Source organism: Nannobrachium achirus (genome assembly GCF_963921795.1).
Source record: "Nannobrachium achirus genome assembly, chromosome: 5".
Taxonomy (NCBI): domain Eukaryota; kingdom Metazoa; phylum Chordata; class Actinopteri; order Myctophiformes; family Myctophidae; genus Nannobrachium; species Nannobrachium achirus.
Window position 1 is genome coordinate 19,438,615 of NC_137814.1, and position 25,688 is coordinate 19,464,302.

Consider the following 25,688-nt stretch of genomic DNA (forward strand, 5'->3'; position numbering starts at 1 on the left):
GCAACTCGGGGACGTGCGGCCACGCCTACTTCTACAACACGGAGATGGCAGAGTGCCAGGCGTGTTCCGAGTGTGACGGCAACCCCGTGGCCACGCCTTGCACCTTCACCGCCGACGCGGTCTGCTCCGCCCCTGCCGTGGCCGGGGGCGACAGCAGCGCCTTCTCTCTCTCCTGGGCCGGAGACTCCAGCCTGCCGTCGGCGAGGGGCCACACCGCCCCGCCGGGCCACGCCTTCCCCAGCGTGCAGCTCCGTCTGGAGGGGAGAGGAGGCGACGGAGGGCTGGTGAGCACAGGGGTGGGCGATATGGTGATAAATATCGTTGAGACGATACGATGTCTCCACGATATGCCTTTTCAGAGATATCGTATTTGTCGTGATATAATGAGGGAGCCTTATAAAAAATCCTGTTGAATTGTTAGTACAGTGATTCATTGCAGAATTCATTTAAACCTGCATTTTGGTCTAAATCAGTAGTTCTCAAACTTTAAAATGTCAAGGTCTCCCCTCAACTCTGACAGTATACAAATGAAACCAAATGGACCCGTATTTTGTATACTGTCAGAGTTACATACTTGTAAGGGTCAATTTAGACCTCCCAAATGGAACCCAGAGTGCCTGGACACCACTTTGAGGCCCACTGGTCTAAAATGGTCTGTTACTCCCTTTTCTTTTAGTTTTTGTTACCTTGATGGTGGTTGTACTGTTAAGTAACTCGTCTATAAAAAACAACATGAAAAAGAATCGTGATAAGATCGTGTATGATACAGCTTGGAAAAATATCGTGATAGCGGATTTTTCCATATCGCCCCACTCCCAGGTGAGCGCCGAGGACGGGCGCCTGGTGTTCCGGCAGCACGGCCTGGTGTGGCTCGACGAGAACCTCTCCCTGAGCCACGGCTGCCGCAGCTTCATCCAGGTCTGCCTGCGCGTAAACAACAGCGACGCCTCGGAAGGCCGCGACCTCAGCGGCGTGCGGGTGGAGCAGCGGGAGGGCCGGTCGCTGCAGAGCGTGAGCATCAGCGGCGTGGCGGAGGTGGCGCCGGGCCACGCCGTCTCCCTGACGCTGCGGAGCGCCAGCCACCACTGCAACTACAGCAGCGACGGGCTGAGCCTGTACGAGCCGGCCGCCGCCACGCTCAGCCTCTTCTGGCTGTCGCACGACACGGGCGCCGTCGCCACCACGGCGCAGGCCGTGGCGTCCGCGCACTACCACACCAACTACCGGCCCACGTTCCGCACCACCTCCACCTCCGACCCCTACGTGGTCGGGCTGACCCACGACGGGCGCGGGGTGCGCTTCGCCGAGAGCGGCACGGTCCGCTTCGTCTTCCAGCAGGCCCTGTACTCCATGGGACAGGCGTGCGTGAGCGACGGCTTCAACCTGCTGGCCTACCTCAACCGCAACGGCTCCGGCATGGAGCTGGCACGCGCCTTCAAGCCCGGCGTCCACTACCGGGACACGTCCATTTCCCTGTCGGGGGCAGCCAGGGTGGGACCCGGGGACACGCTGGCCTTCGAGATCCTCTCCCCCGCCCAGTGCAACGTGCGCTACTTCGGCGATGAGACGGGGATCAGCACCCTCAGCCTGGTCTGGGTGCCCGCCGCCATCTCCTCCGCCCTCTCCGCCTCCGTGGCGCACACCGGCCTCCCCTCGGGGGCCGTCCGCAACAAGCCCCTGTTCTTCCGCCAGACGAGCCCCCACGTCTCCCAGGTGGCGCTGCACGGGAAGGGCTCCGCGGACCAGAGGCGAGACTTCGTCTTCCGGGAGAGCGGGACCGCCAGCCTGGCCCTGGACCTCAAGCTCATACACTCCTGCAACCTGGTCAAGGTGACCCTCCAGAGGAGGAGTGACACGGAGAGGGCAGGGGAGGGGGACAGGGAGGCGGGCAGGCCGGTCCCCCTGGCCCAGCAGGTGGGAGGCCAGATGCTTGAGGGCAGCCAGTGGGCCAGTGTGGCGCTGCGGGCGTCCTTCCAGGTGAGCAACGGCACGGCAGTGTTCTTCACACTGGACTGCGTTCGTGGACGGGTCAACCAGATCAGCCACCAGGCAGGAAGTGGAGTATCAATACTCTGGGTAGCTGCGTAGGAACTAGGAACTAGGAACCTAAGCAAAGAAAAGAGTAGACTACACGTTATAGAAACAATACCCCAATAAGCTAAAACATGTTGGGTAAACATTTTACAGTACTTTTGTTGTTTTGTTTTTTTCTGGAATTATTAAGTGCAGCTCTTTGTGTTTTGTTAATTGTTTGACAGGCCTGTTTTCAATTTGTAGCGTCTCTTTTTCGTTGAAACTATCAGCTACTATATTTTTCATATTAACTGTTTTAGCATTATATTTTGTACCCCAACATTATACGTACACTGAAATGTCAGTTGTTTGGTATTATTAATGTATAAAATGTCTAGGTGACATCATATTGTCACAAAACAACAAAAACATTGAATTCTGGTGAGGGTTCTATTCAGACTTGTGCCTATAGTGACTTGTGTCTTTATTCACATTTTGAAATGCTGTGTGTGTACATTCTTTGTCCTATATTTATGTTATTGAGTTACTCCGTGGACACCACAGGACTTATAGACAATACTTGTTGTGAATCTAGAATGTTCAGTTCAGTGGTTTTCCAGTGCTGGTTTTACTCTTAAGTGTGTTTTCTTTTTTTCAGGAGCATGTGTTTCATGTTATCCGCCATTTTCTAAATACGAGCATGCCTTCTTTAATGTGCTCTGCAAATTATGAACTTGAGTAAAAGCGCTCCTGTGTTTTACTAAAGTGTTATTGACACAATACCTTCATTGAAAGAAACTGGTATGAGCACAATCCGTGACATAAAATTACACCTTACCTTGACTGAACTGTAATTAAGTGTATATTTAATTCTTTTTATACTAAACCCAATAAAATTGTGTTTGTTTTGTGCCAGATGTGCCTTGCTCCTGCTACTGCTGTGGAAAGTTGCACTGCATTACACAGTGGCGACTCTGGCGAGTGCTTGTTATTTTAACAAGTTGGACCCTTGAACTGCCTATTAAAGCTACAGCTATCAGTGACTGTCTGTGCCAGACAATCTGGAGCATGTTTGCAACTGAAATATTCTGCATTAAACTTTAATAAGTTACAATATCGTCGTTGTCGGGCGGTAACCTCGCCCACCAGGCTTTCTGAGAGAAAGCCTGGTGTTCGTTCACAACAGGCCGCTTGGTTTCCGCCTAGAGCGCGGAAACCACTAGAAGAAGCGGCGTCGCTTTGATTTGGTTCCCTCCGTTTGTTTCTCCAATCCCCATTAAAATGCTGGGGTAGCCTAGTGTAGTCTTGCCAGTCGCTAAAAGTTGGACTAAAAGAAGCATATACCAAACGAATTTTTCAAAAGCAAAACTACTCCGCATCAAGGAGTTTATTAGGTAGGCCCTAAAAGTGTGTCCTTGAGCGCTGGGGAATATTTTCGGTTAAAACTGAATCCGGTTTGATCTTTCCGGCAAATTGTAGTCCTTTGAGTACTACAACATGACGTTTTGTGGTTTCCGCTCCAGACCGGTTACAAACCCGAAAAGTCAAGTGATCCCAGACTAGTCGGGCGGAAACCTCGGATCTCCAAGTTTGTATGTTTTTTCACCAAGTAAAGCCCTGCTTCATCATACAAGGCTGTCGCACAAAAGTAGTGAAAACAGCCGATCTACAAGCACACAACGCCACTAGTTTAGTTCATTTTTAAAATGATAAATACAAAACGAACGGTCTTGGACATACAAGGTTTCCACCCGACAACGACGATATGCACATGATCGGCGTGTAGGCTTCATCAAAACCTGCCAACCGCTTCCTTCTGGCCAGCATTTGTTTGGCGTGTGACCTGCTGTGTGCCGCAGGCTACTGTACTCTTTGTAATGCGGAGGTCAGCTACAGTAGACCTATTCGTTATGTCTACATGTACACGGTTCAAATTAAACACAGGTGCTAACCAGCCGTACTCTGCTGTTTTCTATTACACATCAAACGGCAGAGGTCATTTACCGTGAATTCAGACAGTCAAAATTATATTAGACTGGTAGTTAACCGCTTAGCGGCCTTGGCAGAAGATTAAAACTCAGTGCGGCAACGTCAGTAGGCTTATAGGTGAATATTGAAAAGGCTGTAGACGAGTGCATGCCACATAGGTCTTTGAAGCGATGGCCTCAGAGGTACCGTACTCCACAGGCCATTCCATAAATAATGACTTTTTAAGCACTTACATATGCCCTGTACTCGTATTCCCATGGGCCCGCCCTATACTTAGTTGATCGTATTCCCATGGGCTACACTAAATGCCTATCACTGAAAATATCCAACATAATAAGGGCGCTAGGGTTCATGTGGTTAAAGAAAATAAGACTGCTCTCAAATTCTCAAATGTCACCAATACGGCATGCTCAGAATAGCAACATATCTGATCAGTGACCAGGGGTCATTGCCATGCTGGCTTGCGGTGGACATGTTTTATCAAAATTAAATGTTTTGCCACAGACATACAGACAATAATATTACCAGAAACACAAAGAGATAGCCCTGAATGACCATAACAGGTCTGTAACTCTTGAGTACATTTGTTCACTTTCAGAGTTACTGTATGGTGGTCCTATAGCAAATAAAATGTTTGAGAACCACTAGTAGTACTAGACTCATAATGTGCCTTGGTGTCATAGAGTAAATCGGTGTCATACATATTCTGGGTAATATGATCAAAATAATAACAATATAATGGTGTGTAAAACAGAAAATCTAAAATGTGCCACGCCCACGGACACATTTGTCCTTGCACGGACATATTGATGACCCCTGTCAGTGACTGTCTAGTGTCTACACAGAGGACTAACGCAGTGGTCCTCAACCTTTTCAGGCCGGGACTCCCAAAATAATCATATTTTTACTAGGGACCCCACCCTGATGAGCACTAAGAGTTGAGGCATTACATAAACACGGTTCTATTGTGAAAATAGCAGATCTACATGCTCACAACGCCTCGCGTTTGTTGTGAGTATGTAGATCTGCTATTTTCACAATTTCAGACTCTAATATTTGACAATTTGGCCAATGTTTAATTTGTCATTTTAGAGGTATTAAAAGACCTTAAATTGTCACGTTCGAAATGTGCAGATACCCAAATCTATAGTATATACACTTAAACTTTATGTTGGTTTGTTTACTGTTGAGTGAGAAAACATATGTTGCACATTAAGTTAATCATCTGGGGACCCACCAAAATAATTTGGCGATCCCCCTGGGGGTCCCGACCCACAGGTTGAGAACCACTGGACCAAAGAACCTAAAAAACAGACTCAAGCCAACATATAGGCCCTACAGAGAGAGACAGCATGTCATGATGCAAATTGAAACCACCCCCAGACTGATGGTAGTGACAGGGTGAGTTATGGTGGCCTGTGGATAATAAACATAACGGCAGTACTTGAGTGGGTCAGAGTCTCCCGAACGACACCCAGAACTGAATTTACATCGGCATGGCTTAGATGGCCTAGCACCCATTAGCACCCTGGATAATAGAGCACAGATGGGGGAGAGAGAGAGTCTGAAGCCCGTATCAGTCGGGTCCGCGGTGGAAGGCTATCCACCGCAGTGCAGGGGCGCAAATGGGGGGGTGACAAGGTGTTTTGGTCACCTTCCAGGTTCAATTTCGTCCCCTCCATTCACTTCCAGAAGTCCCCCCCGTCCCCCCCAGTCAGGGACCCCCAAGCCAAACTTTTAGGGGTCTGAATTCTGAAAATCACGCACTAAACGCGAGCGATTATTTTTAAGCCCCCCCCATCTAAAATCCCCAAATGGTTTGGTCCAGACCGTCCTGTGCGGCAGTGCCTTTCTAGCCATAGAAGAATAGCTTTCAGTTGACTCAGTGATGACGTCATAATATGGCGACTTGTTATGGCTGTGTGTCCTTATTATAACTCTCTGGGTGTCTGTGACTAGAGTCTAGAGAAGAGCACTGACTGGTGCACTGGTTTCAATTAAATTACTTTCTGGATCTGGACAATGACATTTGACGCTTGTACGTTTATTGGAATTAAATGGATACCAACCTCACGACCTGGCTGTCCCAAGTTGCTACAGAACTAGAAGTTAGAACTATGTACATTTCGGAAGGACCAAGTTGACCACAACAAGCAACAATGGTAAGTTTCTGATGAAGTGTGTGTTTTCGTGTAAGCTTTGGTTGTGTTGGTTATTGCAGTACTAGTGATAACTTCATAAGTAAATAAATAATACATCATAAAACCGTTAATGCCCGTATCTGAATGAAAATGAGGGGGGAAAACCGCCCGAAAACCGATCTTTGCACGCAAAAAAAACGAAATCCGCGCGCGCTTCACGCAGGTCCCCTCCTATGCATTTACTGGATCTGCGCGCCTGCCGCAGTGTAGTGCCGTGTAGTCTTTTTGAGCGTTAACGTTGTAGTTTTATGACTCAAAAAGACTACACGGCACTACACTGCGGTGGATAGCCTTCCACCGCGGACCCGACTCTGATACGGGCTTGAGTGTGTGTGTGTGTGCGCTCGAGCGTGCGTACGTGTGTGTGTGTGTATGTCCACTTGAAAATGGCAGTTAAAGGTGTATTCAGTATTAATGAAAGTGGCCGGTGGTCATCTTGTCCCTTACTGGCCTTACAGCATGGAAATGTTTAGTTTTTTGTAGATTTTATACACCATTATAACGTTTTGATCATTAGACCCAATCACTGAATATCAGTAGGCCTACGTGTCTCCAGCTTCAGGATATGTATGATACTGATTTACTACGAGACTGTGGCATTTTATGAGTTCAGTAATTTAGCAGACGTTCTTGATTCAGAGCGACTGTGGTTCTCAAAACTTTTATTTTGACCATCATAACTAAACATCATAACATAACTACGGCCATACTCTACCCTGATTGGTTGAGGACTGGCTGGCCACCTCTGAAAACCGAATCTAGCTATGCTCGTAACACGGGCCATGGTGGAAGTCCTTATATGGTCAGCACACATTCTATTGAGGAGAATGCATGGAAAATGTACCAATTATATTTTTATTTGAATGAAATACAATCACTGAATATACCATTAAAGGGATAGTTCACCCCCCCAAAAAAAGAAAATGTTCTATCATTACTCACCCTATGGAGACTTGAAATCATGGATTTTTGTATTTTTTGTCGCATTCATAACCCAATAATTATGATGACCAGCAGTGGTTCCCTATGGAGACACAAATAGACTGCTTTGTTCCCTCAAATTATTGGCTTAGGGAGGAATACGACAAAAAACAAAATAAATCCATGGATTGAATTCAAGTCTCCATGTGTGAATAAAAAACATTTTGGGGTGAACTATCCCTTTAAGTGGTCAAATGATGGGTGGTCCTTGCCTGGTTAATAAACCAGACTGAACACAACAACACCCCCTGGCGGTAGTGGTGTTGTAGTACGGTCTGGCACCGATCCATTGAGATTCTATTTCCTCAAACAGCTTCAAGGGTTGGCCAATCAGGGTTGTATGCTTGGGGCACGTGGTTTCTGTAAGCTTGGGGCACGTGGTTTGGGGCAAACCCCAGAAATGAAACTCTTCCTGAAATCCCAGACTCTCTTCCCAAAACGAAGTGTGTGATAGAGGCTGCAACGCCAGGCAAGGGTGGTCCCATGTTTCTTGTGGATTTTCAGAGCATGTTTAATGATCAAGCTGGATTGTGTACTGGCTTGGATCAATGGAACTATGGAACAGAAAAGAACACTCATAATTGTTTTAATATTAACGTCTTTGTTTTTGGTGCTGTAAGTATATTTTGATGCCATTACTTTTGTACTTTTACTCAAGTTTTCTTTTTTTTAATACAGTATGTTTTCTTCCATATTATGGTACTGCTACTTTTACTCAACAATCTGAGCATTTCTTCCACCTCTGTTTGAGGGTCAGTAGTTAAGTTAACATTCAGTATTTTGCTGTGCATCAGAGTGAGTGAGCTCTGAGTTACCCTAGGCTAGGCTGTGTCTCATTTGTGACTCGCAGAACTACATGCAGACGTATGTCCACGGGAGCCAAAAGCTGCAGAGATGGATAGAGAAAGACGGGGTGCCAAACCTTGAGGCCAGCATGACGTGTATGGTGAAGTGAAGTGGCCTCCATATGGTGTGCAGACACCGAGACACACGAGAGAGAGAGAGAGAGAGAGAGAGAGAGAGAGAGAGAGAGAGAGAGAGAGAGAGAGAGAGAGAGAGAGAGAGAGAGAGAGTACTGTACATACAGGGCAGGGCCAGTCTCTCCAAAAACATGTCTTTGTGTGTGGAAACATATAATCCTACAGTATCTCAAACCACCAGAGATATGCAGATACAAACATACCGGTACCATACAACCAATCCAAATGTTGTTATAAAGCACATTTAAGCAAAAGCGGCAAACACCAAAGCGCTATTTCTGTAAAACAGAACAAAAACACAAAGCCTAAAAGGGCCCCGCCCTCTCAACAAAAAAAAAGAAAAAAAGAAGAAGAAAAAGAAAGAGGATGATAGTATTATATGCCAATCGATAGACCTATTATGTAGTTGTTTTCGGGATGCGTCCATCTACAGTTGTGAGTCGTTTCAAGATCCTCTTATTCATGTCTGTCTACATCACTGTTTTCAACAGGTTCCTCAAAAGTCTTTGAGTCCTAATGTATATCACATAGGTAATTCGCTAACTTTTTGGACTCCCCCAAATTATGTATTATGTTGATCACACGGACGACAGACCCCAATCTGAAAACATTTTGTGACAGGGAGGGACCCCCAGTACAGGATTTGAAAATATTCAACAAACAGCAGATCTACAAGCTCACAATGTGTCACATGAGCTAGTAGATAGACTCTTTTCAAACAGCTGATGTACTGTATAGGGTTAACATTGGTAAACTTATTTTGATGCTATATGAACATATTTCGCTGGGGACCCATGGGGGAATACTGTAGGACTATTAGGTCCATGATCATCATGAAATGCCATATCTTTTGGTCATAGGCCTACCCCACCATAGCATAGAAATTCAAATGCCTAACGATGAGCCTATAATCAATAATTCTTACTATTAATGCTACTGTATGTGCTTCAAAACATAAAGAAATTAGAAATAAATAAACAAATACTTAAAGGCAGGACAAGTTCAACAGGCCAGAAACAGCAATAGTTTTACACTAGCACCATCTAGTGGATAAACAGTGAAAGCTACAATGAATAGACAGTACAGACTGACTGACTTTAATGTATATATAATTTATTATACTCAAATACATTGATGTCAGTAGCCTACAGTGGGTTAACAAAAACTCAAATGGTGTTTTAATTGGTCAACCTGACAACACTACAGCTTAATTTTGATCTAATAGAGAGTAAGCTGAGATAATGTACTTAGTTTAATGATTACATGATGAAAGTATTACAGTATATATATCCATTCTCTAGAATTGTACGTAAAGCTTCAGGGAGTTAATCAGCATGATGGCCTACTGTTCTACATAGTGCAAGTTCTACAGGTCACTGACGGCTTTCAACAAACACTGAACTGATGATGTTATGGGTAGTTTAACATATATGTCATGTTGATTGACAGCAATAAAGAAAACCAACGTACTGTAACGTACTGTAATTGTCTGGCAATGACGTGTAGATGTCAGTAGAAGGCAATTCTGTGGCTGTGATTAAAATGTGACAGCGGGTCACCAATACAAATATTAAAAACCATACAAAGAGGTTTTGGTTTCTCTTAATATCAGGTCATGCGATTATGGTAAATGTCTTTTGCAATCTGGAATCCGAAGCTCAAAATGTGACTATTCAGGAGTCAGCACTTACGTGGCGAGTGTTTGCAGCATGAAGGAAATTGCATTGCTAGCGTTTTATACAAGGCCTCTCTGTGAGGAGTGGAGAAGAAGTGATCACACCTCTGCACACGACAAAGATACACACAAACAATGACGCACAAAGAGCGAGAAATCATTCATATATAATAATTAATAATACTTCAAATGCCACTGTTGGTACCATAACATAGTCATTTCAAGATGCAAGGTGAGCTTCAAGTAATACTTGAGTAACTTGGAGCTAAAAGGCTAAATGGACAACCAGAGAAGCAGGCTGAGCTTAAGCGTATAGCGCCACTGATAGCAAACGGTTCACTGCTTCTGACAGTTATCTGATAACAACCACCTACCGTGTAACTATCTTGATTGTTATCATTTCACGATGCTTTCGTAAGGCTGTCAAGAGCGTGACACAACAGAGAAGGATTGAAGCAACAGCTACATCATGACAACTGCCTCTAATGTTGCATTAGCGGTGATCTGCTGTGAGCTGACTGTAGGTCAGACCCTGTACACTGTACAGTGTAACTGTATGCATTAGCTTTTGGTCCGCGTTGTGGGGAACAGGCCTACAGTCTGTCACTTAGGCCCGATTTATACTTGGCCCGGGAGAAAGCAGTTGATCTACAAGCTCACAACCTGTCGCTTCACTACATGTTGTGAGCTTGTCGATCTGCTATTTTGTTTAAGACTATATAAGTGTGAGAAGATAAGATGAGATAAGAATAAATATAAAACTGATCAGGGTTTAGCCGGTAAGTGAACGCGAATTGATGCCATACAGACATGAGAACAGAAGCCGCTTTAGAACAAGATGAGACTGTCACATACCGACTCGTAGACCTTGAACATGGCCTGGAGTTGCATGTAGTTCCTGTGACTCAGGATGTAGCTGAATGTTGACTCGTCTGTCCCAAACCTTCCTTCTCCTGCCTGGTGAAACAATATGTCAGCTTATTCCACAGGCAGTTTATAAAGCCCCGTCTCTAACACGGTCTCAAAACAATATGTATCAAATCAAAATAACAGCATGACAACAATATATTACACAGCGAAAGCTGCCAAGGACAGAAGCTGGTCAACAAATCGTCTGTATTGACGACCCTCCAGAGTTATCGGTAGGATAGGATATTATAAGTCTACTACTTAACACTATTAGCCTACATTATAACAGCAGCACTAATTTGTCATTTTAACATGAACAAAATGGAATCTTTTGTTTTACAAGTAATCTTGGACTTTTTGTAAAAAAACGGATCCTTTGAAGTTAAAGCAGTCTGCAATTTCTTCATAGATATCTTTTGGGAGAAATAAGTTGTAGGTTGAGATCATCAGACCAGTAGGGGGTGCCACTGCCACAACATAAACCAGAAACTGAACAATAGGCCTTATTCATGTTCATGACATCACCACAACCAAAGATGTATTAAATTTTCAGTGTAGATAGCATAGCTTTGTTGTATTATTCAATAGCTTGATTTCTGGAAGAACAATTAGGAGTTAACTGTTTTGCTCAGGGACACCAACACGTTGACGGGGAATTGAACCTGGGACTTTCTGTTTCCCAGGCAGCCTCTCTACCAAAGACGGTTAATTTACTAAGGTACTCAAATCCTACAAGTGGGCGCTGCCTGCTGGGTTCAGATTGCGGTGGATCATGCAGGGCGTTTCACTACATTGTCAGCCAATGCTGACCTCAAACAGAGCTGTGGCATCTTCTTCTGCCTGAGCCTCATCCACTTCATAGCCTTCATCCCTGTTTGCCTGGGGAGGAGGAATGATGGACAGAAGGAACAGGGAATTTTAAGGGAGGGAGGGATTTGGGGGTGGGAGGAAGAGGTGGGGAGGGTAGGCGAGAAGAGGAGAATAGGGTCATTGAGTTTCTTTTGATTATAGAAAAACAAATGGAAAAACAATCCTCTGGCACACACACATGTACAGTAAAACAGCTGCGGATGATTATATTCACCATTCTGTGGATCAGTACCAGCCTGGTTCCAGAGTCTGAATCGCTAGCCACTCCCATTAAAACATTTAAAACGGGTACACATTATTGTGTATCATTATTTTATGCTTTAACTATTGAAAAATAGCAGATATACAAGCTTGCAGCGCGGCACTCGGTGCCGCGCTGCGAGCTTGTAGATCTGCAATTTTTTTTTAATCGTGAAAATTTGAATTTTGACCCGATTCTATAAGTGCCTTTTGAATCCTTCTAAGTTTTTTTGAAAAACCTATGTTTCTATGTCAGCAATCTGGCCAGCCATCGTCAAAGAAAAGGTCCTTTTCACTTAAATGGAGCTCAGTTGGTCTGTTCTTGAGAGACTACTGTGTCAGTGGTTCTCAAACCTTTTCATGTGAAGGACCCCCAAAAAGATATGTATTTGGCCACGGACCCCCATTGAACATATTTAGTTCCAGGGACCACCCAGAAGCAAAATTTGAGTTACAAACATTCGCTTTGAAGATTTGCACTCATTTTTACGTCTTTTTCAAAAATTGCAGATCTACAAGCTCGCAGCCGCGCTGTGAGCTTGTATATCTGCTATTTTTCACTGGTTAAAGCATTCAATAATTCTTGGCCTAAATGGGTTAAAACATTATTTTGTTTAGGCGATTGGAGTGAAACGAAATGTAAATTCAGGCTGTGCGTCAGGCTAGATCAGTACTGTTGTAGGATGTGAGTCATGGGGGTTTGACTGTGTTTGTCCTTCAGACCAGAAGGAGAGGAAATGGGCGAGGGTGGAAGTGAATGAGAGATCTAGAGAGGGCATGGATGGACGCCAAAGTGTGATATAAACACATAGCATTGACGCCAGTGAACAGGCTCTCAGCACTGTAGAGCAGTTCAGTTCAGAACCTCACTAAAGAAAATCAACAATACTGTCAGTCCTAGGGCTTGTCAAAATATTTTTGTTATATAGCATATAGGTTTTCTGATCTTTTCCCTCCTTTATCAGGAAGCAAAATGGTATAATTGTGATGATGGCTCCCTTGAAAGACAACATACTGCTGCTCATGGTGAATACATGGTCTACAGAATTCCTCCAATATACGATCAATGACAATCCATGACAAGAAATAACCATTAACATCTAAGCATCTAAGTCTAAGCTCATGTTTGTCACATTTGTAGTTGATGGTATTATTGATGTGACACTCTTCTCTCTCTGCAAAGAGCCAGACAGGGAAAACAAACAATTCAAAATGGATGACTAGGGTAGTGGCAGTTTGCCACGGAGTCTGAACCGACAGTTCTATCTAATTAGACAGATTCATTAATCAATTAATTCATGTCTCTCGCCTCATTTACATGCATCTGTTTCCTGATTTCACGTATTGATGTACCCTCAAGCGATACTACTACACTCTTTGCCAAATCCACTCCTGCTGAGATAATTGCGACAAATGATGGCTACGGCAGATGGCAACGGTAACCGGAAATGATCAGTGCTCGATAGATCAAACTGACGCCGTCGCAGCCGGCTGTACTGCGCCAGAAGCTCCCTTTCCACGTTGTGCCTAAAACGACCCAAAACCCCTTCGCCGACGGCTGTTTGCTTAACGATTTTGACTGCTATGGCGATTACGTCATAGCAGTCGTACTCCGTTGCCGTCCTGAAAATCGTCAAGCTTAAACTGCCTAAAGGCAGCTCCACTGGGGGATTGAAATCAACCAGTAGCACTGTTGGAAAATACCAGAGGACTGAATAAGATCCATGGCACAGTTGAAAAACAGATGATGAGTCACAGCGAAATGGCCTAACATAAACACAGGCCTGTCGGCCAATGCTATTTGCAGTATTAATACCCAATTACAGTAAGACTCTCCAACCTTTGGACGCTTCTTTGTCAAGGGACATGTGTCACTGAAAGATAAATCAAGCCTAAGCATATAATACAGCATGAACCTTTTGGTGTTAAAATGAACTTTTAGTCTGTATTTACCTGTAGTAGTGCGATCAACAGGTTCCTCACGTCTCCACTGGTGTCACCCTCAATGTCTTCCTCCAGGTCCCGCCCATGGACTACAGTATGAGGTAAATACAGTAAGCTGTATTGACGATCTTAGGTCGTAAACGTCCCTATCTTTAAAGGAGTAGTTCACCCCCAAAATGACTTTTTTTCTATTGATTACTCATGCCATGGAGAGTAGAGTTCAATAATATGTTTTGGTTTTTTGTCACATTCCTAAGACAAAAATGTGATTCGAGTAAATTTACCCCCATTGATTCCGGATGGGGACCCGTTTCGAAACGGGTCCCCATCCGGAACGAATGGGGGTAAATTTATTATTATCAAATGTTTGTCTTAGGAATGCGACAAAAAACTAAAAATATTATTGAACTCTACTCTCCATGGCATGAGTAATCAATAGAAAAAAAGTCATTTTGGGGGTGAACTACTCCTTTAAGCTTTATGTATATCATTTCAACAGAGATAGAATGCATTGTGTTAATAATTTCATTCTACACTGAAAGGCACAATACAAAAAATATATTAAAGTTGTCCAATGAGTTAAACTTGAATAGGAAAGAATAGTCTTGTGATGCCAGATGATCAGAAATCTCCACTTAACTATCTTAGGGACTAAGAGCAAGGTTGTTGATAAAACGGCGGCGAGCATGGCCGCCGTTTAATCAATATGAAGGAGTGCTTCAGACTTTGGATTGGTTCTGCAGTGCAGGGAGCAGGGAGATTGTATTCAGTGTTTAGTTGAGCGAAGTATTTATAGACTGCCTTGTGAGTCTAACGGAAGAATAATGTCATGCCATGTTTGTGACTCAACCCCAAAGACAATTCAGGGGATGATAGCTGTTTTCGCTGTGATTCATTCTTATTCTGTGACACCCTTTGGCTGTTTTACAGTATGCACTGGCTGGGCAACCAACATTTTCCAATGTGAACGGAACATCTAATTCATGGTAGTTCCTCTGGATCACTGTGTAAAAGAGCACCTACCCTGGGCGTATGCATCCTTGTAGCTCACAATGTCCTACAAAACAGACAACAGAGGACATTCAGTAATCCTATAAACACAGTGCAGCCACAGAATGTAATGATACACAACGCACGCTGGCATCAAAGAGGCACTAACAGGCTGAAACCAAAGAAAGGACAACAGTGTCCGTAAACAATAGTTATTTAAAATGCTGCTGACTCACGTATTAGATTACTTACGCTACAACAGCCCCCGGGTACCTCTCACTATTACGTTATACCTAATAGTGAGATTGTTGTGTGCAAGACGCACAACAATCTTCCCAGTTGGTTATCGATTACACCAGGAGTCTTCAACAGGCGGTGTCCTCAGTGTTACTACAGGGGGTCTTTGTTTGATAAGAACTTTATTTTTTCCTACACTAACCACTTGAACCCTAGTCTATTCTGTGTGGAACATTAGCCAAGAATAGTCGATCTACAAGCTCACAACGCCTATTCTTGGCAAAGAGGTTTGGCGTAGAGGGAAAAGAAGAGCAGCCTAAGTATTGACGGTTCATGTCGTTTAATGTCTAAAATTACACATTAAACCAACAACCTACACTGATGATATTGCTGTCAAATAAGTCTAAGCTGTCCAAGAAATCTATGAACATTTTTAATCTGCAACACAGTTTTATACAATACTTATGGGGGTCCCTGCTTTATCTCTCTCTCTCAGCTAAGGGGTCCTTGGCCTGAAAACGTTGAAGACCCCTGGATCACACACAGACACACCTGATTGGGGGCCGTGCACAGGATCTCCACCAAGACTGCTTCGTCCGTGCCCGCCCCCTTCATGGCCCGCCGGAGCTCCTTGGCGAAGAAGACGTGGGGAGGGTCCAACATGGCCACGGTGGCCTTCTCAAAACTACCCGTCAACTCCTTCTTCAGGACCTCCTCCAACTCCTCAGGGGCCAGAAAGAGGGAGAGATGAGGGTGAGGATGACAGACAGACAGACAGACAGACAGACGGACAGGCGGACAGGCAGACAGGCAGACAGACAGACAGACAGACAGACAGGCAGGCAGATAGACAGACAGACAGACAGACAGACAGACAGGCAGGCAGGCACGCAGGCAGACAAAGATAGGTTTGTGTGTGTTTAGTTGAGCTGTACTGTTTCTATTCACATAGTTTAATCTTATCTATTTTATTTCTTATCCCTCTTCAGAGAGTGGACTGTTGCACTTTGATTATTGTTGCTCTGGTGTATGAAAGGTGGTGCTGTATAAAAAAAAGTGCATAGATACATCTATCTATCTGTCGGCTAGTATCATAGGCTTTTCCTGTGACCATTATAACAAACGTATCCGGAATCTGGATCACCTTTGCCAACTCAAGTGAATTAACTTATCTCCAGCCAGATCCATATTTAGAGATTGCTAGCTAATGTTGATCACTATGCCAAATCGCTCCTCACTTCGTCTGAAGCCCCTCGTAGTTGATAAACCATCTATGCAGGTACTGTATGCAAAAATATATATCTTTCAGTGAATCTCTTAGTTATTTGGTCTCACTGGTTAAGATTAATAACAATCACTAAAAGCAGAGTAGAAGGGAGGGAGGGAGAGAGTGCGACCGACAGACATAGACACATATTGTTCTTTTTTGGCAACTGACACTGTGCTGTCGTACAATGGAGTATAAAGTAGGCTTAATTCTTTCCCGTTTCCCTCACCCCTAAAACATCGTTCCAACACTCTCACATGACCTCTCATTGACTCTCTGAAGTGCACTGTCATATCCATAAAATGTCCGACAATAGCCCGGGTGTGTATTTGTTTGATCTGCATCATCACACAACCAGCCTTTATTAAAGACGGCTCCATGTTTGAGACAGTTAAGTGTTTAAACTGTAGTTACTGTATAGTCATTCAAAAAACAAATAATTGGAGATTCATTCTGGTTTGAGATTGTTAAAGTGGATGTGGAGCTACACAGTAAAATCTTAATTAAGAGTTCATTTAACTCTTATGTTCAGAGAACAAAATGCTTCTGCGTTTGTGGTTATGTAAAATAGTAAATTATTTATAGTGATGGCCTAAAGGTGATTCATTATAAACAGATATCAATTTGATATACTGTATGTATGTTGGTGATATTATTGATGTCCCCTCCAGGGAAATACTCAAAGTTGTAATGAGATTTGCACCCTTGGTTTTACGATCCGGATGAGAGCACTTACATCATCATACTTTTCAAAGTATGCCTGTTTGATCTCCACACGTTGAGCTGCAGAGCGATTGGCCAGGATGTCAATAATGGCCTTCTCGTCGGTCCCTGGAGGAAAATAGAAAACATTCTGACAGCTATATTTACGTCCATGCCTTACTTGTTGTTTTCTTTTTCTTTTTTACCTTGAAAAACATTTTAAAATAGTTTAACTATAGCCGATCTACCTTGACACATTGTGAGCTTGTAGATCGACTATTTGAAGTATTTTTTTAAAGTTTTTCAAAATAGTAAAGAAAAGGGAAATCATTTTATGGATGGTTTATCATGGTACTGACAGTCTGCTGTTTTACAGTAAAGATGCACTCATCCCAAATGTGCACACAAATCACTGCCTGTCACTTGCAGATGCAGATCAAATGCCCACTTTGCCTAGGAATAAAATATATATATAAAAACACTTACCAAAACCTTTGCAAGCTTTTCTAATCTCCTTGATGTCAGCAGTAACATCAAAGTCCTCATAAGGAACAAGAGTGGGCTACAGAGGAGAAAGTGATGACAGTCACATTTATAAAGTGTAGCCTACCAGTAAACACAACAGCCATGGAGACTGGAGAGGGTTTCAATGTGTCTGGCTGCTACTGTACAAGAGAACAGTCCAGCCCATTTTCTCCAGTAAGCTAAGGGTGTAGCCTCTAGTCTGTGGTGGGCTCGCTGAGTCATGGGACAGGCAGCTACGTGGGCCATTGATAGATTCTTCTATTCTCTCTGTATCTGACACAATGCGGCCTTATTGATCACATAAAAACGATGGCGTTTCTGTGACATTCCACACAGCGTTGAGTTGACTCGCTAACGCTCTCTGGACCAGAGCTACATTCCACATAACTGCAGCCTCCTCCTCTGTCCGATATGCGGCAGCCCAAATCTCTGGGAACTGCGCAATTTCAAACTAGATGTTGTTGGTTGGTTAATCACAATATTTGTAGCTTCCATGTTAACAAAACATATAAGATTGACAATGTAGCCAATGTGAGCCAATTAGCCCACAATAATTACGTTACGGTTTATTTCTCGTTCCACATATAATTAATTAATCTGTTGCCAAAGTCGTCGTCATGCACTTTTCAAGACAAGTTGGCTAAAATGTAACCAGTTTACCTGAACGTTGCCCATTATGTTTGAATGTCAGAATAAGCTGATAAGATGATGTTGTCTCTGAGCAGCCGGTTGTTGCCCGCCGTTGGTGATGCAGATCAGAGCAGCAGAGTGCGGAAAGGGACTGTCTGACAGGAGGAAGAAGACTGTCTGCTCTGCCTGTGTGTCTGTGACACTACTTTTTACCCAGGATGGAGGAGAAGCCCACTTGGGATGGAGGGAGGGAGGCAGCGGCGTCAGTTCAGAAAAAGCTAAGGTATGGCAACATGACTGGTGTCTGACCTATGTTCCCCAGGTTCTATGTTCCCCACTTTCTTACCACCTAACCCTAACCCTAACCATAACCCCACTAAACTAAATAATGCTGTGAGGTGGGGAACATAGATCCTGGGGAACATAGAACCTGGGGAACATAGGTTGGACCCCATGTTGCCAATTGCCATACCTTAGCAACAGGCACGATTACAGTACATTATTATTTTCCCCTGTAGCCAAGGTATGGCAGCTGCCATAGCTTGCCATACCCAATTGACGCCTCTGGAGGGGGGGGGGGGGGTTGGTTTTTACCCTGAGGACGCCCCTGCGGGCGGTGGCACTCACGTGATTCCTTCTGTGCTCTGCGCATAGGCTACTTACAACGCCGGCCTGCCCACCACGATTTATGTGTAGTGCAGTAGACTAGACTCCAGTCCACTCCACACCCTTGTGCAATATTTACATTGTGTGGTCAAGACAGGCACGCAAGGGGAGCGCTCTCTGGTTCATTCATAGCTTGGTTGGTTCTCATCTCAAACTTTTTAATGTCAATGTCCTCAAGGACCCCCAAATTGACACTTTTAGCCCTCGGATCCCCTTTTGAAAAGATATAGGCCTAGTTTGGGGACCCCATTGAGAAGATGATTACGGGTCTATAGCAGTGATTCTCAAACATTTTAATTTCTAACCCTATCAGTGGGGGTATTTCTGAATAGGGTTGTTTCTGAATAGAGGGCTGCCCCCAGGACGCCCCCCAGTTTGACATGACATTCCTGTCTCTGAGACCCCAATTTATATTGTAAAATCAATGATATTTTAACTCCGAGAGAGTACAAAAAAGGTTATGACCCATGTGGGACCATTTGGTTCCATAACTACCATTTAGCTGAGGACCCCCGTACATGTAGGCCCAATACAGCAGATGATTGGACTACCAGACACTGCATGGGGCCCCGGATAGGGCACATCATCAAATCAAATAAATATCATTGATTTTCATGAGGCATGGCTTGGCGGAACCAAAATATATCAGGCGGAACCCAGACCAGATCGATGTAATAATTGGAATTTCCACACGATGGCGGTGTTGTACTACCGTGAACTGAACGGACGCAGACTGGGCTGAAATGACATCATCATTCAAAAAAGCTTACAGATTATTCCCATTTCCAATATTGTTAAATAGGAGACAATAAAGAAGAAGGGTCTGTATTTGAAGAATGAGCTCTCTATGAAGTGAATCGCAGTAGGCCTACTGGTGGTAAACTGAAACATAAACAATGAAATACTTGTTAAAGCAAATTAAATTATGATTTATGAAACAATGAACATGAGCTGGCACAGTTCAGCTCTAAAAATCTGATGTTGAACATGATTTAGGCCTAGTGCAGGGTGGTGATGGCTGATTTAAGCAGTCGCACCCTACCAGCACACCTGTTGTGCATCAAGGTAATCAATGCACAGATTGCACACAGGATAAATCTGACAGCTGGGGCTAGAGAAGGCCTATGTCCTCTCAGTGATGGATCACTTAAATATGTGACAGCCTGTGCCATTTGATTTCTGTGTGATGATAATAACTACGGTACCATAAGTTTATACCTAAAGCATGGCAGGTTCTGTAACCACCAGAAATTGAAAGAATGTCCTATTGAACCTCGGCTTCCTTCTGTTCTACTATTGAGAAATACAGAGTGGTTTTATAGAAATATTTATTGCAAGTTTGGAGAACAGGGTATTTACTGTATGTACATGCGATTACAACTGAACACAATATAAATGTACAGTACAAATACTCCTGTGTGGATGCTACAACAGCGAGTCACTGTAAGCAACATCATAACAAGCATACAATACAGATGGTGCAGCAAGTTACAAGTTCACAAGTCAAACTGGTTGGAAAACAGTGTATGAAAGTAAAAAACAAAGGGGAAAAGCTTATCAAGCTAGTATGAATTCTGAGATCTCCCACCTGGTAACTGATTTATATAAGCCAGAAGCAATACTGCAGAACATAAGACATTTTGGAGCTCCTACTATTAGAACCCTGTTACCAGCTTTTAGGTTTTTTTTTGTACACAGACGAAAAAAAGAAGGGAATGTGTTCTTGATTTTGTTAGTCAAGGTTTTAACAAAAATACTTTTATACATTTCTGGTGGAGTCAATCAAGCACAACATGGTAGTATTTTCATTTTCTGTTCATGCAACAAAAAAATAAAACACACCGTAACCTAGTGCAGGGCTCCCAAATAGCCATAACCTCTGGCTGTGGCCCCAATTGCAAAAAGGCTTTACTTGTTTTTTTTTTCTTTTTTTTTTTCTTTTTTATAATCCATCTCTGTGTGCTTGCAATCACTAAATCCAAAGGAACATATGTCAACAAGACGTGCAAAATGAGGAAGTATTTTTTTCTTTCTCTTTTAGAGTAGCCAATTATGTTTTACCCCCCCAATCACCCCATTCCTTTCCCCAATTCCAACTGATTCCTCCCCACACACATTTCTGTGTTGTCATATGCCATCTCATCTGCCAGTGAGCAGCCTCCACCAGGAGGATGTAGAGCCTTCCTCCTACTCCTCCTGCCCGACTCTGTCTGCTGACAGGTGCAATCAGGGTAGGAAAAGTGGGACTGAGTTACTGGGGCCCAAGGTGGAGGGGGCCCTAATAACTTTATCTATTGAAAAATAGCAGATATACAAGCTCACAGCGCGGCACCGAGTGCCGCGCTGCGAGCTTGTAGATCTGCTATTTTTGAAAAGTTGTGAAAATGTGTGAAAAACCTTTGAATATATGTATTTTTTAAGCGAACATTTCTAACTAAAATTTTGCTTCTGGGTGGTCCCTGGAACGAAATATTTTGAGATCGGGGTCCGTGGCCAAATACATATCATCTTGGGGGTCCTTGACATAGGTTTCTTGCACACATTTTCACGATTTTTCAAAAATAGCAGATCTGCAAGCTCGCAGTGCGGCACTCGGTGCCGCACTGTGAGCTTGTAGATCTGCAATTTCACACCACATGGTGGCGTCACACCACAATTTGGTGTGACGCCCCTGGGTGCAATGACTCATTTTACCCTCCCCGCGCTGCTCCCCTCCCCCGACAAAGCCAGATGCACCACGGTGGACTGGAGTCCACAACCTCTGTAGTGGTGGGCAGGCACTTCACCCCTGCGCCACCCGCACATCAAATGAGGAGGGTAATCTGATTGATGTGACCGTCAGCAAGTCGGAAAAAGAAAAAGAAAAAAAAAAAGAAAATGCTGGAATTAAACCAATCTCTTGTTCTCATCAAATACTTCTTATCAATACGTCTTATGTGGACGTTCTCAGAATATCAAAACAAATATGGGATATGATAATTGAGCTGATTTAGGTCACATTCCATATCGTCACTGTCGGGCAGAAACCTCGTATCTCCAAGTTTCAGATTTGTAAATGTTTTCGTGAAGTTAAGTCCCGCTTCATCATACAAGACTGCCCCACAATACTAGTGAAAATAGCAGCTCTACAAGCACACAACGCCTCGCACCGTAGATCGTCTATTTTCACTATTTTAAGTACAAAACGAACGTTTTGTACATACAAGGTTTTCACCCGACAACGACGATATAGACCTAATGTTGATGACTCCCCCAAACAGGGGTTGCCTGGTGACCTTCTGGGGAACCACTGCACAAATCACGAACACCTGTGTGGCCTAGTGCACGAAGCTGAACTCAACTCACCATGTTTGTCTGTGTTCAACTTGTGGTCACACATAATGGTTCTGAAGACAATGGAGAACGGTTTGATTTATCTATTTGATCAGCAGGCGAGTGATGAGGTCATGCATTATATGTGTGAAGAAACACTGCTAATGCCACACGCTCACAGCAATTAACACATGCAGGCTCTCATGTGCACGAGCAAAAGCACACATTTATATACACAAACAGGCACACACACACACGCACGCACGCACACACACACACACACACACACACACACACACACACACACACACACACACACACACACACACACACATCCATGCAAACACAGTGACAAAGTAGTTATTTATTTATTTGGAAAATGAAGGTGTCCTAGCATTTCTCAGGTAAAAAAAAAGTGTATTCAAGCAAATGGTGAAAATAGGCGAGCAACTGAAGGGAAGAACTGCACTATTCACACCTTGTGCCCAACTCATATTTAACTGCACTATTCACACCTTGTGCCCAACTCATATTTGTCTTTGGTCCTTAAGTGTCTTTGGGAAAGACCTTTCTTGCTAAGTGTACTGTGGCCCTACAACATGATGCAGTTAATCTTTTAGAGGGGGGCGTTCTGTTTGATGTGTCAGCTGTACCTGTATACTGTAACAGTGTCAACCAAAGAGGCAGAAACCATCATAGATATTTCAGCCATGTACATTATTGATGCCACTGCACACCATTTCAAAAGCATTATGTTTTACACAGGGACTCCGATAATAACCATAAGCAACAACATCAAACATTTCACTGTCAAGTTAATACACAATTTTTGTTCATGGATGTCTGACCTTTTGGCCCATGCTATGGCATATGAAAAATGTATACACATATGGTCAAGCTTTGTCAGAACATAGGCTACAGCAGGTCCGGCGGCGCGAGGGGGACTGCTGGGGCCGAGCCCCATCACGCGGACCCCCCGGCCAATCAGTGAAACCGGCAAATACTCGAAAACAAAGGCGAAACACTAATTTGCATAGTGGTCGCAACCTTAAGCTCACGGAAGGCCCCATTAGCCATTGAGTCCTGCCGCCGGGGCTGGGCTACAGTACAGCATGTTCTCCATATTTCTTTTCAAAATAATCTTCTCATTATGGTTCAAGAATGAAGGCTAGCTTATATCTCGTGCAAGGCCCTTTTGACAAGAGTCACTGACAAAAATGACCTATTTTCAACTTATTTTCAAAGTGTAAGGCATTATAAATGTCTCAGGGCTTTGGTCATTTTCCACATTAATGATGCCAGTTTCACTGTATGGTTATGTCCCTCCATTTTTTTTGGTCAAACATTTACTTTGTAAGCCATGTAGAGTACACTGCTGGGTATTTCAGCTGTAAACAATAAATCCACAGGCTAATAGATTTACCTACATGTATTGGCACACTGTTGTGTGGCCTTATGCAAACCTGTGTAGATTTGCAAAACAATACAGACATAAAAGTTGTCCGTTCACAGTTCACACTGGCCAGCGAATAAGATATAATATCAATGAAACCACTTTACCGCTCCTCCATATTTGGCAAGATACTTTGGAGTTGGAGGCGACACCGCCTGACATTCTGTAAGCAACATTCCACTGACCATAGTCACTCGTTAGACATTTGCTATGTCATACTAGGGAATAAGAAACCCAACCATCGGGTGGAGTTGTATGGTGTAAGAACAAAATGGCCACCATGTTAATAGTTCAATTACCCTATCAGGTTTAGCCATGGCTTTGTTCATATTCTTTGAGGTCTAAAGCTGGTTGCACACTGCTGCGTTTTTCGGGCCGAATATCGGAGTGAATTTCGGAGAACGCAAATAAAAAAATCAACCTCACGTTATGTCAGTCACGTTTGCACACTGCCGCCCGTTTCGCGCACCACTCAGTCCCTTGCTCTCTCTATCTCCCTCTCTCTCTTTGCCCTGAAAAACGCATTTCGCAACGGAAAACGCAGCAGTGTGCAACCACCTTAAGGCTTGCCTGGCATGCTGGCAAGTACAATTCAATATCAGATGTATTTAATGTTCACACTGTGATGTAACACAATTCAAATTTAACTACTGTGCAAGCAAAAGTGCAGACTTAATATTCCTCTGCATTTCAAATAAAGTGACTTTAAATTTGCAACGGACCAACAACACAAATACTGTCACTGATCTCTTTGTTTGGAATGCATCATTAGACAATAGGACCATGTTTTTTTTCTTCATAAAATGCTAAAACAAAGACTAACTCCCCCACCAATACAAACGTTGGAATTTGAACTTTTAGTAAAATAACTTCAACAGTCAGGGTTCTTAGTTTCCCTCTTTGTTGCGAATCTGTGGATACAAAACATACAAAGTCCATGATTAGACTTGGGCGTCATGCCTTCTTTCCAGAGTCTTGGTCGTCAAAATCCCAAGGGCAAACCTCAGCCATTTTGGTAGTGCTGATCTCTGGGGGCATGTTGCTAGAGCTCTGGGAGTTCTCTCTCTTCCTTTCGGGCGAGGTTCTAGTCTGATCAAGGCTGTCATGTGAGGGATCCGTCTCCCCGGGACAAATATCCACCCTCTTATTCTCCGTCACCTCGGGATCCTTCGATGTGCTCCTCCGTCTCCCTGAACCCGGGCAGCCTCTCTCCGAGGAGTGGCTGCCATGCCGCCTCTCTGACGAGGGCTTGCTGGTAGAACTCCGCCGTTCCTTGCCTTTCTCCTTGTCCCGCCCCTTCTCCTTCTCCACCCTGTGATTGGAGGAGCAGGAGCCTTTCCGTTTCTTCTTGGAGTGTGGGCTGTTGCACGTCTTCTCCTGCTTGGGGGAGGGCGGCGTGTCGTAGTCCCATGGGCAGATCTCTACCATCAGGGAGGGAGGCTGCAGGAGGCTTCCTGTGGACTTGGAGTGGTCAGAGTGGAGAGTCTTGGGCTTCCCGTCGGTGGGAGTGACACTCTTCTTGCGCCTGATCCTTTCCGGGGAGATGGAGTCGGAATCACCGGCCAGCATAGGCTGCTCGTCAAAGTCCCAGGGACAGACGTCTGGCTTGAGAGGGAGAGGCGACCTGGGAGAGCGGGGTTTCCTGCTTTCTCTGCTCTCCTCGCCTCCCTTATCTCTGGAGCGCCGCCTGTTTGCAGGCGACTGTCCTGATCTCTGCTTCTGCTGAGACCGGACACTTTTGGTGCCGCTGACCCTGTGCGTCGAGGTGGTTTCTTCCGGCGCGATGGAGACGTGTTTCTGCGCTTTCCCTTCAGAGGGAGTCGGCGGGTCGTCCATGTCCCAGGGACACACCTCAGACAGGTCATACAGGTTCCTCCCCGGCTCAGAGCAAATGGATGGCTGGCTGCCACTCACCTGTTTTAACAAAGCAGTCAATAAATCAACCGTGTGTTCAACTCAAATCATTTAACGATCAGATGAAGGAAAAATGGACCAACACAAAAATCAACCTATCAATCAATCAATCAATCAATAAACCACCCAACTGCCACACAGATTGGTCGATCATTGGATCGACATCTCCACCATCATCAATCAATCCACA

At 44.2% G+C, this 25,688-nt stretch overlaps 2 protein-coding genes across 4 annotated transcripts in view; both read right to left on the bottom strand.

Annotated features, from left to right (window-relative positions):
* Positions 1-176: 176 nt before the first annotated feature.
* On the bottom strand, positions 177-18,338 carry LOC308285925 (annexin A13-like). 3 transcript variants are annotated; one of them, XR_013962094.1, is made up of 9 exons: positions 18,184-18,338; positions 17,485-17,560; positions 17,033-17,127; positions 15,582-15,752; positions 14,826-14,859; positions 13,812-13,891; positions 11,559-11,627; positions 10,695-10,792; positions 177-254 (listed from the first exon to the last, which is right to left on the bottom strand). XR_013962094.1 is itself a non-coding variant. In XM_080726852.1 (9 exons), exons 1-9 carry the CDS (start codon positions 18,196-18,198, stop codon positions 2,092-2,094), a joined length of 657 nt encoding a protein of 218 aa, XP_080582978.1. In that variant the 5' UTR covers positions 18,199-18,338; the 3' UTR covers positions 1,965-2,091. The 3 variants fall into 3 exon arrangements, 1 of the variants encoding a protein (XP_080582978.1); XR_013962095.1 differs by lacking the exon at positions 177-254 and adding an exon at positions 1,965-2,106; XM_080726852.1 differs by lacking the exon at positions 177-254 and adding an exon at positions 1,965-2,106 and having other exon boundaries at positions 10,695-10,796.
* Positions 18,339-24,538: 6,200 nt separating this feature from the next.
* Positions 24,539-25,688, bottom strand: part of gpr158b (G protein-coupled receptor 158b) — a gene marked incomplete at both ends in the record, with an annotated part of 119,867 nt that continues 118,717 nt past the window's right edge. The window contains one exon of the mRNA XM_080725601.1: positions 24,539-25,498. Within this exon, the coding sequence (XP_080581727.1) occupies positions 24,539-25,498 (960 nt within the window). The remainder of the gene's footprint in view (positions 25,499-25,688) is intronic.